General features: G+C 45.4%; 1 protein-coding gene across 1 annotated transcript; it reads left to right on the top strand.

Moving 5' to 3' along the window:
• The first annotated feature begins 5,690 nt into the window (after positions 1–5,690).
• Positions 5,691–8,455, top strand: TAL2 (TAL bHLH transcription factor 2). The gene has a single exon (XM_059873776.1). The coding sequence runs from the start codon at positions 5,695–5,697 to the stop codon at positions 6,046–6,048; it is 354 nt and encodes a 117-aa protein (XP_059729759.1). The 5' UTR covers positions 5,691–5,694; the 3' UTR covers positions 6,049–8,455.
• The last annotated feature ends 3,863 nt before the right edge of the window (positions 8,456–12,318 follow it).

The following is a 12,318-nucleotide window of genomic DNA, read 5'->3' on the forward strand; positions in this document are numbered from 1 at the left end:
GCAGGCCTGGAGGGCATGATGACACAGTGTGCATGCTGTGGAGTCTGATTTTCTCAGAAAGCAGAGAGCTCTTCCATGCTGAAGACCTGAACCCTCCAGGAGGGCAACTGGATTACAAAGCTCAGCAACCCAGGAGCAGCACTGGGTCAGGTGAAAGAGCTGCCCCTTGGACCTGGGATCTTGTGCAGTGTAGTAACCCCAAACATGAAGGATGACTTAGTCCTGAGACCTTCACACAGCTGCTTTTGAAGACTCCAGTGATTTCCTTTTTCTAAAGGTTCAGTGAGAGCACAAGTGTGACTGTGAGTGATTCTGTAAATGCTGCCCTTAGACAGGGGAGCTCCCAAGAGCAGAGATTCTACTATGTGCATTTTGTCCTAGATTTAAAGGCTCTAAAAAAGGTAAATCCCTGTGTCAGCATGGACTGGTTTTTATAATGCTTTTGCTGCTCTGCTCTCCTGTGTACTGTGGTGTGATTGTCACATAACACCCCCAACAGAGGCATGAGGCAGAGAAACGAGCCCTTGTTTACTCCTGAAGTAGTTCCTCTTCCCACATCTTATTTGAAATAAAATGAAGTTCACTGATAGTGTAAGGAATCACCCTGGGGATGCATGGAAAGGCTCTTGTCATTCATTATACCAGCACTGCAAGGCTGGGCCACCCTGTGCTTGTGTCTGCTCTAACACACAAATTCTTACATACACTTGACAATTTTTTTCCACAAACCTTGCAGGGGTTAATAAGCAGGAGGGTAAAGGAGGTGCAGGGAAAAAAAAATGAAAGATAAAAAGAAAAAAAAAGAATTTGCCTGAGGCAAGGGAACCACAGAAACACAGACAGAAGTTCAACTCCCTGGTTGCCAGCCCAGCATTCAGTCTCAGCACTGAGATCTGTGTCCTTGTCCACTGGTACACCTGTGGGATTTTGGGTGGAAGGCACTTTGGGAAGGGTTAGCACTGAGATGCAGGGAGGCAGCAATGGGGAGAATGAGCTGAGGAAAGCTGGGGAAAGAGCCTGTACCTAGTGGTGAGATGCTCCTCTTGCAATCCATCAGGCTGGGGCGCATTGTCCCCTCTGCCCTTCCTTCCCCTACCAGCCCAAAGAAAGTCCCTGAAATCCAAGCAGCCGTGCAGAAAACTGTGCATAGTTAAGCTGCAAGGAGTGAGTTTATTCCTCCCAGGGAATGGGAAAAAAGAAATAAAGCCTCATGTCACCAATAGATAGTGTTTTGTCTTGTAATATCCATGCTCGGTCTTGCCCTCTGTGTGAAGCTGAGTGCCATGCTCTGAGGCTTGTGTGAAACTGAAGAGAGGAACTGTGAATTCCCCCTTTCTCCTCCTGCCCAAATCACAGGGATGCAAAGCGAACAAAGCACAGCAGCAAGGAGGGATAGCTGGAGAATCTTTGCTCCCCGCGGCAGATCGGGCTCACAAGCACCTGCCTGGTAGAGGAAACAGGCACCATCTGCTCCTTCTGTTGCCATTTACTTAAGGGCTGGGGGGACTTAACAAAATCCAGTGCAGTGCGTTAAATAACCAATTTTAGCAGGCACCGGGTTTCCCCTGTGGAGTGATGGTGTGGCACCGCTGGTTTACTAGAAGCACTCCAATTCTTGGTGGCAGGAGGCATCTGCTGTCTGATTAAGATTTGCAGGAGCAGGTCTCCAGCGACCATTTTCAACATGGATTTAACTTCACCGAGGTCAGAGGTATAACTTGAGGGAGGAACTTTCTCGTCCAAGATCTTTAGTTAATAGCATCCTGCTAATTATGACTGAGTGCCGGGCTGCCGGCGAGTCCCCTGCCAGCCCTCAGACATTAACCGCTGTCTCGGGGGCCATTTGCTGGGGAATGTCTGGCAGAGATGTGCTTTGTGCCTGAGCTGCTCCGCTGGTCTGCTGCTGCCTGAATAGCCTGAAAGGCTTTAGCACGGAGAGGCTGTGAGAACTGCTGCTGGGAGAGATCTTCATCTCCTCCGCCGCTCAGTCTTTTGTCTGGCGAAACTCGCGGCTGCTCTGGAAACAGACAGTATTCCGCCCACCACACATTTTTATATTTTTCAGGTGGGTAGGCAGGGGGTGCAAAGAGCTTCAGTTGTCTCTTTGGTGGATGGTGGTGGCTTGTTTTTCCCTTGTGGTTTTTTTTTTTTTTTTTTTTCCCTCTTTCTTGCTGTTGGAGCAGATTCGCTGGGGCTATTTCTTTGCGTAATTCTCTTTACATGTTGCAGATGCGCACCGTAGCTCGTGAAACTCCATTTACACACTACTTCTGGACATGCCTTCTTTACCTGAGTTAAATCCTTTCCTCAGTGCAAAATGTTGTCCTTCAAAGTAATTCCTCCAGTGAAAATGATGTAAACTTCCAGATTTAGGTTGCTGAGAGCAGAAATAATCCTCCTGATTTTAAGTTGCTGTTTTACCGGATTTTTAATTCTCAGCTAGATGTGGGGCTGTTAATCTGTGGTTAGGGAAGGTGAGCAGAAGGTACAGAGTCCAAACCTGCAGGTTAGTGCAATAAATCTACATGTTATTTGTACAAACAGGTGATTTCTGCACAGATTTAAAACAGACCAAGTAGATAACATGTACTTCCTACAGTACATCAGAGAAAGCTAAAGAATGCATTGCTTGGTTTTGCAAAAGTAGCAAAGACCAGAAGTTGCAAATAATACAAAATTGGAAGACAAATTTGGTGAGAAGAGTTGGAGAGAAGGAAGGAAAAGAAGGAAGGGAATGAGACAAAAGAAATGGAAATCAGATCCCTTGCCAGTAAACTGGCTGCATTTTAACTAGAAGGTGCTGTGGTTACAGAGAACTCAAGGGATGTGTAGGTGACTAGAGCAAAAAGCTGTTCTGAAACATTATTTTCACTGCAGGATTGGACCACGATAATTTTTCTGCTATGTTTCTAATGGAAACTCCAAGCACAACAACAGAAACCCCACACCAGTAAAGAAAAAAAGGAGAATTTAAAGTGGAGAGATGTATTAGGTGGCTTATACCTGAAACAAAACTAGCCAAAGTGCTATCCCTGCAGGAGGAGGCGCTGGGAAAGGAAAGGAGCTGTTGTTTGCTGATCTCGAATAAATGTCAGAAATACAAACACGCGTTTTTGAAGTGTAAAGCAGGAGCTGTTCTCACAAAGGCATCTGTTTGCTGACAAGGCTTGTGACCACAAACGTAGCATTGTCCTTTCCAAAGGCATGAGTGGAGAGACAAAGAAAGCACAGCGTGAAGGAGTAGGCTGGGTTTATTTTTCCACCAATAACACCACTAATAGGACAAGAGGGCATGTTCACAGCACCAGGGCTGGGTGTTAACCTGCTTTCCTGGAGCGCTGTGTTGGGGGCTGTCAGCAGCAGGAGGAAGACAAGAGGCAGTCTCCTGGTATTTGTAGGTGAGATGTAAACAGGTACCCAGCAAACACTTACCCACATGGCAGAATTACAGTGCAGAGCCCCGAAGGCCTGGCAAAATACAGTCCAGTCAACCCATCAGAAGAAATAAGGAAACCCAAATAACTTCCCCTATGTACAGAAAAGTATGTCTTCAGAAGAAAAAAAAGAAAAATAAAAAATCAAACAACAACATGCACACTAAAACAGAGGACAGAGAAGGAAGCAGGTGGCATTCTGCATTTCACATGGAATTGAGCAGCTGCTTGGAAGAATAAATCTGTAAAGGCAAAAGTTTTGCCTTGGGCACTGAAAACATTGCAGTGCAGAGAAGCACTAAAAGACAGTGTTTAAATCTGTATCACTGATGCGGCAGTGCTCTTGCCAGAAAGATACACGCAAAATATCTGAGGTAGGTGCAAAGCACCAAGCAGATTTATTCCCATAAAAATGATACAAGGAGTAGGAGAACAATTTAAAAAAATAATTAAAAAGAGAGATATAATCTCAATTTGGATCAAGCAATGAGTCTTAAAAAGATGAGAAAAACTCTCAGCAACCTGAAATATAAATAATTTGCTTTTTAAAGGAGCCTTTCATGTAACAAGGCTGTTTTGATGAGACAATTTTCTCATGCCCTAAAGGTATGACAGTAATTTCAGACCTCTACCAAAACAGAAATGTGTTACCAGTGTAAAGGCCAGGGCCAAGAGGAGCATGAAAGGTGTTGTCAGTGAGAGCAGGCATTTACAGTGTTCAGGGGTGTGCCTGTACTGGCTGCATCCCTGACCAGAGGTCTCTGAACACAGCTGTGACAGGATTCACAGTGCTGCAGCTGTGTTCCCCTGGCAGCTGGTAATCTGTGCTGGACTGGAACTTGAAGGAGCTGGGCAGGAACTTCCCTGCCTTGGCTCCCTGACAGGGCATCCCAATTAAACTGTGAGTCACATTTGTGTTTCTTTATTCCCTTGGACTTTTACAGTGTGCTATGGTGAACCCCAGATGTCTTACATGGTGTAAGGCTGCTTCAGATGGAAACCGGGTCACAGCTGGGCTGTCATCCCGAAGTTTCCTCTTCCTGGGGAAGAAGGATGCTATTCCCTCTGCTCCCCACTCCCCTTTAGAGGACTACAGTAAAGAAGGGTTTGCCAATGGGTGTAAAAAGCTGAGGTTTTCACATGCATAAGAGGGTAAGGAAACATTTGTCCTTTAGTTTCTTGGCTGTGGAAAGCTCTTCCCTGCTCCAACTGCCTGGATGCCAATGGCATAAAGAGCTGCTTCAGAAATGGAGTAGTCTGTCTCCTTCAGGGCTGTGGGAGAGAAGGGAAGGCACTTTCCCATGGTGGTGGGAAAAAGGTTAGGGCAGCACAAAGAACTTTTGGCAGTCTTTCTGGTAAATGGCATTTAAAATCACTGTGCAGCCCTTGCCTCAATAATCTTCTCTGCCAGGTCTGTTCTGGGTATGGGGCTCCCTTTGCTTGGCACTGTGAGGGTGGACAGGGAACAACTGGGTAGAGGTTTTGTCTGGGATGCCAGCATGCTTTGTAGGAATTACACTTTCCCCCATGCAGTTATCACACTTGTGGCTTAAGTCTTGGCATTTCTCAGAGGCTAAAGGAGAAGCCAGACTGAAAAGTGTCTGCCACTGGCAGTGAGCAGCCACTGTGGGCTGGGCAGGGAACCAGACTGCTCAGCCCTGGAGAAATAACCACAGTCACACATGCCTGTGGTGTGGGCTGGCTGCTCACTGAAGGCCCAGGATGAAGTCCACATGGCTTAGTTCCAGCTAGGAATCACCAAGCTTGGGCCAGCTGGGTGCAGACTCTAGGGAGGTGTGAAACGAGGCTGGGAAAGCGGGGATGTGTTCTGCACTGGGTCTGCCTACTTTCCCCCACAAAAAATGCCTGTGTGGCTCTCATGCAACCTGGTGGGCTGACAAATACAGTGTTTATTGGGAATTCTGTTGCAGGGGAACTCCGAGAAGAAGCTGGGCTTGTAGCAGCACCAAATGCTTGTACAAGGAAATTAAACTCCCTTACCTCCTTTGTGAAGTTCTTACTGAACTCTGGCATCCGGTTGCATCTCTAATATTTCTGATTAGGACTTTAGGGTGAGTCTGTAAACGACACGGAGGACAAGAGCAGCAGCCAGAGAGGATAAAAATTAGAAGCCCAACGCAACTCCTCTGTGCTTGCCACTGGCCCAGAGGTTACAGCAGCCCTAAAAAAGCAGCCTGTGTGAAAACCAGGGGTATCCAGCATTCACTCACCATCTCCTTTGCTTTACAGCACCTTCAGAATGACAAAGAAGATCTTCACCAACACCAGGGAGAGGTGGAGGCAGCAAAATGTCAACAGTGCCTTTGCCAAGCTGAGGAAGCTCATTCCCACCCACCCACCAGACAAAAAACTGAGCAAGAATGAGACGCTCCGCTTGGCCATGAGATACATCAACTTCCTCGTCAAGGTCCTGGGAGAGCCAGGCCTGCAACAGACAGCTGTGGCAGCTCGGGGCAGCATCCTGGGGTTCTTCCAGCAAGCCCCACACTTGCAGAGCATGGAAGAGCTGACACTGATTGAAAACTGTGGTGTCTCCTGTCCTGGCATGAGCAGCAATATAGTAGAGTGTTGGTCAGAGGCATCATCCCCCTAGCAGACAATGAGATGTGCAAGTCTCGGTGTTAGTGGGATAGTCCATCTCTCCTGGCAAAATCTGTGGATTGCTCTTCCATGTATTGTGATTATTTATTTGTATTTATTGCTATTTAATTTGCAGTTTTATTTAATAGGATAGGAAATCCTTGGTCGTGCAAAAACCTGGACGTCCAGACAGAGAACTTGTGATCTCTGGGAGCTTGGAAGGACTCGCTGCTATCGTGGCAGAGTCCAGGCCAGGAGAGTCTTCTGCCCAGATCTCCTCCATAAATCAGGACCTAGAAATTCCTTCAGTGTTTCTGACAGGGAAAGAGATTATTCTCCCATTCTATTTCAAGGAAACACTATCGAGATGAAGAATTATGACAGTACCACAAAATTTATCCACAACAGATATCTGGCCTCTGAAGTCAAAGATTTTGAGAGATGTCATATTTGACACAGTCTTCCATGAATTGTTCTAGGGGCTAATAACAAGTTCTCTCTTGAACTTGTGGATCTTATTTCTAGCTTGATTATCTTTTTTTTTTTTTACATCTAAGTCCTAACTCTTGAACCTGGCTACATATTTCTTCAACAGACTGGAGGGACCCCTTATGTCAGAGCAAAGCACATTAAGCAAAATTAAATGTTAGGTTAAAGCAAAAAGTGCCAATTCAAAACTACAAAATACATAGTCACAGATGAGTTTCAGAGGGTTCAATAGGCAAAGTAAATCTCCTCCACAGCAGTGACAGGTGGACTTGAAGGAAGATGGTCAGCTGTACCCCAGCTGCCTTAAAAGCCCATCAAACAGGTTGGTGACTCAATGCCTTTGATCTTCTGTAGGAGCTGTAGCAATGGGGGAGGTCCTCTTTTGGAGGGAGGTCCCAGGACAAAGGCCTCAGTGAAAACCTTTGTGGACAAAGCTATGTCGATGGTTATGCATGCATACCTCACTGACTGCCCTTAAACTCCCTAATTTCACCTGCCTTAGCAACCTGGATTCCATCCCAAAGGGGCCAATGGAGCAAGGACAAAGAAATTGGTGTAAATATGTTCCATTTGTGAGTCACTGCCCTGTAGGAACCATCACGCTGTGGGTGTTTTCATGATAAGCTGCATGAAAGTGGCCACTGTGGGTTATTGTTGCTCACGAAAAAATCCAATCTAATTTCCTGACTTGAGTTATGACCTGTGCCAGCCAAGGCCTGGCCTGCTCATGTGACATATGAGCAGCCCAAAACAGCAGAGAAAATGACACCAGGTTTAAGCAGAATGACTTTCTGGTGAGATCCTGCTCCCACTGACAAAAGTGCCTCTTGATTTTCATGTGGACCAAGGTACATGTCAAGGCTTAGAAAAGACAATTGCTCATGGCTGGTGAAGAAATGTCGCTCCTGTAGGCCGAGGCGTGTCCCTGGGCTGTTTCTGTTTGTTCATGAGACAAAGAGGTGCTTTCAGAAAGCAGAACTTGGGTTTGTGCATGCAGCATGTACGGCCTTTCTGCATGAGGGGATTTGGCACCTGAAGCTGAGCTGCCTTTCAAAGCCTCACCAAGCACCAGGTGCACCAAAGAATCCAGGACTGGCCCTGCTGTGGGAATGTTGAGCTGTCCTCAGCGTTGACAAAAGCCAAGGTCTGACAAGAACACAGCTCACCCCATTCAGCATTGGTGCTGGAAAGTACAGGCATGCCAGTGGACAGATTTTGACCAAAAGAAAGAAAGAAAAAAAAAAGGCTGGAAGGGTTCGTATTGATTTGGTTTCCTTTCTGAACACTGCTAACACTTTGCTTATCCCTGGGTTTGTGAGCTGCCAGGACGGCCCTGGGGAGCAGCTGAGTGGAAAGGCACCGAGAGTCCTTTGTTTGTTTCTCCCCACCTCTGCTCACCTTAATGTGACTAAATGGAGCCACAGCCTCTTCTGCATGGCACCTTAAAGGTAACGAGACACATCCTCCTCCCAGCTTTCCACTGCCTTGCTGGAGTTGCAGCAGGACAAATTAGTCCAAGTAAATCAGAGCACTTCCTGCTGAGGCGTGGTGGTGCTGTTGGGTCTATCAGTCACCTGCTATCCTAGGAAACACAAATCACCAAGGCGAAGAAAAACATCTTGTGAACAGCTGTCATACTGGGAAGGGAAAAGAAAACCTGGCAATTTTGTAACATAACATGCTTTGTTGTGTTTTCTATGCTAAAAACCTTCCCTTCTTGTTATTGCTTTGGTTCATATCACCATTTTCTTTGATCTCCTTTCAGTTTAGGAGCTCCCTACTGTCATATTCAGCAAGTATTTCCCTAGATCTCTCTACCAAAGATTTCTTTTTTTTGGTCAAGTTTCTTCTTTGTGTTTTGGGGATTTCTTGTCTGTGTCATCATGAACAAATACAGTGCAACTGATAACACTTTGTGCTATATGATGTTATTTAACACCTAATATATTCCAAATAAAGTATTTAAGAAACTAATCTTTGTTGCTCTAAACTTCTCTAAAATTTCATTTTACATTTGCATACCACTCGGTAGAGGATCTCAAAAACCTTATGATGTGACTTCCAGCAGAGGATTTTTCTGCAGTCTCTTATGCAAGAGTCTTGGTGGTAGAAACAATATTATCAGATGACAAATAATGACAGGAATTCTTTGTTTATAACATTTTCTTACACTTTTAGTTCATATTGTATTTCCATCTATGTGCTAAGAAGATTTTGACTAGCCCTTGAAAAAGACAAATAACTAAAATTTAATTGCACAATGTTGTTATTTATCTCTTCCAAACATTCACAATTCAAAAGATTTTAAGCAACTTCATTTTAAAAAGCATGTGACACTCTAAAGAATTATTCTGGAGTCCATTGTTATCTGGAGATGTTCAGAGAGGCACAACCTAAAGATTCAAGCAGGAGTCCAGGTTTGGATAAAGCAATTAGTTCAAAGTCGAGGGGGGCATAGGATGTAAAGCTGTTCTTTCTGGCTAACATCTGGTGGGAACAATCCAATCCACAACCAAACCTGAGGCTAGGAGAAGGAGAAGAAGCACTAGAGTGACAGATGCAGAAGTTGTGAGGAAGAGATGGGAAATCACTGGATCACAGGGACAGTTTCAGTTTCATGCTTGATTGGATATCTCACATCCCCGAGAGTGTTCTATGAACACCAAGAGAGGAATTTCTGCACAAAATGTGTGTCAGCAAAGCATAGTCTCAAGGAATTATATACAAAAGTAATGAAATCAGCAAATGTGAGGTTCAAAATGTATTTATGTGTGATGTCCAGCATGTATTTATACTAAACAAGGCAATGTCACCTTACAGAGAGCCCTCTGCTTCCAGGAGGTGATGTCAAATTAGCTGAAATGCTGAGGATCATGTGGCAATCCCTCCTCTGGAAGTGAGCATGGCACAGCTATGTCAACACAGTGCTGCGAGCTAACGAGACCTGTGCCATGGAGATGTACCAAGTTATTTGGAGTTGGCTGAAAATGGCTCAGATATGTTGTTGCAGTGGCAAAACCTTTACAAATTACAAAAATATCCCTAGTCCTAAGGACCCTACTGTCCCCAGCTGTAACTAGCAGTGCTGAATAGAGTTGTATGAACAGCATTTTTTTTTACTTCTAAATTTTTTTTTCTGTGAAGCTATGGCTGTGAATACTGCAAGGAAGTCCAGCTAAGGTGGTATTTTCTAGAAGCATCCTTGGTTATCTCCAGGTACAAAAAGGAATGCTGGAAAGTTAAAAGAATCATGGTCTGCTCCAACCCATGGTACTCCTAACCTACACAGAGGGTGTGAAGTGTGCTCCTGTGACTTTGTGATGCAGAAACCTCAGTGAGACACTCCTTCACTTGGAACTTCTAACAGGATCAGCAGAACAATACAGCTCCACACTAATTAAGGATTACTTAAGTAAGGATTACTTCCTCCAGAGGCAGGAAACAAGTTCTGCCACTGTTCACCTGTCACAGAGCCTAAGGGAGCTGACACCCATCACGTCCACCTTTTCAACATCCCTGTTCTGGCTGTGGAATGTAATTGAAATTGGATATTTGGGCCGGGTAAGGAAAGGAATGAGTTGCAAATGTATCTTGAAAGGATGCTGTAGTCTTGTGCACGAATCCCAGTGAAGGCCAGCCTGTGGTTAGAGGAAGGCCAGGTCTGCAATCTGGGTTTTGGCTTGAGATTCTGTGGATTCAAACCCTCGTGGATGTGAACAGTCTGTGCCTGGCACTAGACAGCGCACAGCGAGATCCCACATATGTTTCTGGAGTATTGCCCATGCTGAGGAAGACACTGTGGTGAGGCTTGTACTCAGCAGCCTTATTTGCTGTACCTTGTCTGAATCAGGGGGAATGAAGGTACAATGAGCATCACAGAGGGGGACTCACAGGATTCCTGGGATATCTACATTAAATGGCAAATCAGAGTTGTTTCAGGACACTAAAATCCATTCTAGCACCTGGTTCTAAACAAAAAGTAAAGGTGCAGCACCAATGTGTTTCACAAGCATTTGATTCATGAACAATTTAGGAACTTATCTTCCAGTATCTAACCAGTTACCACAAATTTCTTTGCTGCTAGGGAATGATATGCAGTGAGCATGGCTAAAGTAGTGTGGGCAAGGCAGATCTGACTTTTATTCTTTGAAGGTTGGGTGATGAAAGGAGGTGGAGAGAATGTACAACTTAACTACTGACTTGTGGGGCAGGGGTCACTTGGGAGCCAGTCTCAAATCTAAAGGTCATTGACACAGTGACAAAGTCCAAATCCACCACTTTTCAAGGGTGTAATTGTATTTTTAATACAGCAAGTGCTGAGTGAATCAGAGGGGAGAAGGTGGGTGGAAGAAGCAGCAAAGAAGCACTTGGGTTACAGAAGGTAGAGAGATTGCCCTGTACCCAGTCAATACCTGTATCTGGTTGAATTTATTCACTTTTGTTCTCTCTGAAAGCCATGGGCAGCATTTTCTTTGCACATTGAGTTGGTCCAATTCTTCTCTGTAAGGAACAGAGCCTCATCCCAATGCATTCTCACTTCACTCCCTTTCCATATGTGCACACAAATGCATATCCCATCCCTCTACAGTTTGTTTCACTGCCTGGGATTGCAAACCCAGCAGAGCAAAAGAGAGGACCCTGTGATAAACTTCTTTTGGAGAACAGACTCCTCAGAACTGAGAACCAGAAAGAGAGTCCAAGAGCAGCCAGCCTTTCTTGGGTGCATGTGTCCTGGTGAGTGTCAATGTCACAGAACAGCACAGTAGAGGTTCAGGATGAAGGGCAGGAAGAAGTGGATCTCAGAGACTCCTGTGGATCTCAGTATGGACTGCACTGGGATTCAGATGAAGTCTCTAACTTTTATACTGGCTACCAATGCAGAGAGGTACTCACAAGCACGGGGCAGCAGAGGTTTTCCATGCACATACCTTTCTGCAGATGGCTGGGGGCGCAGTACCTTAGATCTCGGGAAGGTCCCTCACTTTCTCTGCAATTCCCTACTCTACACCTTGAAAGACAGACTCTTAGGTAGACTAAAATCTTAATGAAAAGATAAAGGATGACAGCCTGCAGACAGCAAGTCTCCAGGGAGGTGCTCTGCTTCAAACCCTGTCTGTAGACATTGATTAGCATTGATTTTGTCTTGGTGACTGTATTTGGCAAACCCTGGCAGACAACAGTGCTCAGCCCTGGAGCTGAGAAAGGCCAAGAGCAGACAATATTAACTCTGCCTTCAGATCACAGCAGGACTGCCATGCTCTGATGCATTGATTTACAACCAACCAGAACGTAACCTATGGATTTCCTCAGCTCAGGACTTCACAACACTAAATTCCAGCTTTAAAAAGCTTTACACTTACTGGAAAGGCCTGAACTCTCAAGAGGAAACTACAATGTCTAAAAGCACCTTGAGTGGAGGCTACCAGACCTAGTTAACCACAGGATCTCTGACCAGCTGACCATGACCTGAAATATTTTACTGCCTGTAGGTTAAAAGATATTTCAGAAGGAAGAATCAGGTCCTGCTGAGAGGCTTTGCAGTGGTCTCTGTGGGACTGAATGGCAAAAGGCCAGCTACCAGTTGAGAGCTCCCTACAGAGACAGTGAGCTTGGCAGATTGGACTTGCCAAGAGCACTTGATGCTGGCACAGCCTGCTTGGGTGGGAAATATTCCCACCACTTGAAAGGGAACTGAAATAACTCAACACTGAAGGGAGCTGCCTGCTCTGGCTCTTCCTCCTGAGCTATGCTGCAAACATTTTCCCCAAGTTTCCAGGCAGAGAAGACCAGCCAG

Source organism: Haemorhous mexicanus, chromosome Z, assembly GCF_027477595.1.
Source record: "Haemorhous mexicanus isolate bHaeMex1 chromosome Z, bHaeMex1.pri, whole genome shotgun sequence".
Lineage (NCBI taxonomy): Eukaryota > Metazoa > Chordata > Aves > Passeriformes > Fringillidae > Haemorhous > Haemorhous mexicanus.

Bases quoted from the DNA above. Each gene is read 5' to 3' on its own strand.
- TAL2 (XM_059873776.1), top strand. From the start codon at position 5,695: ATGACAAAGAAGATCTTCACCAACACCAGGGAGAGGTGGAGGCAGCAA.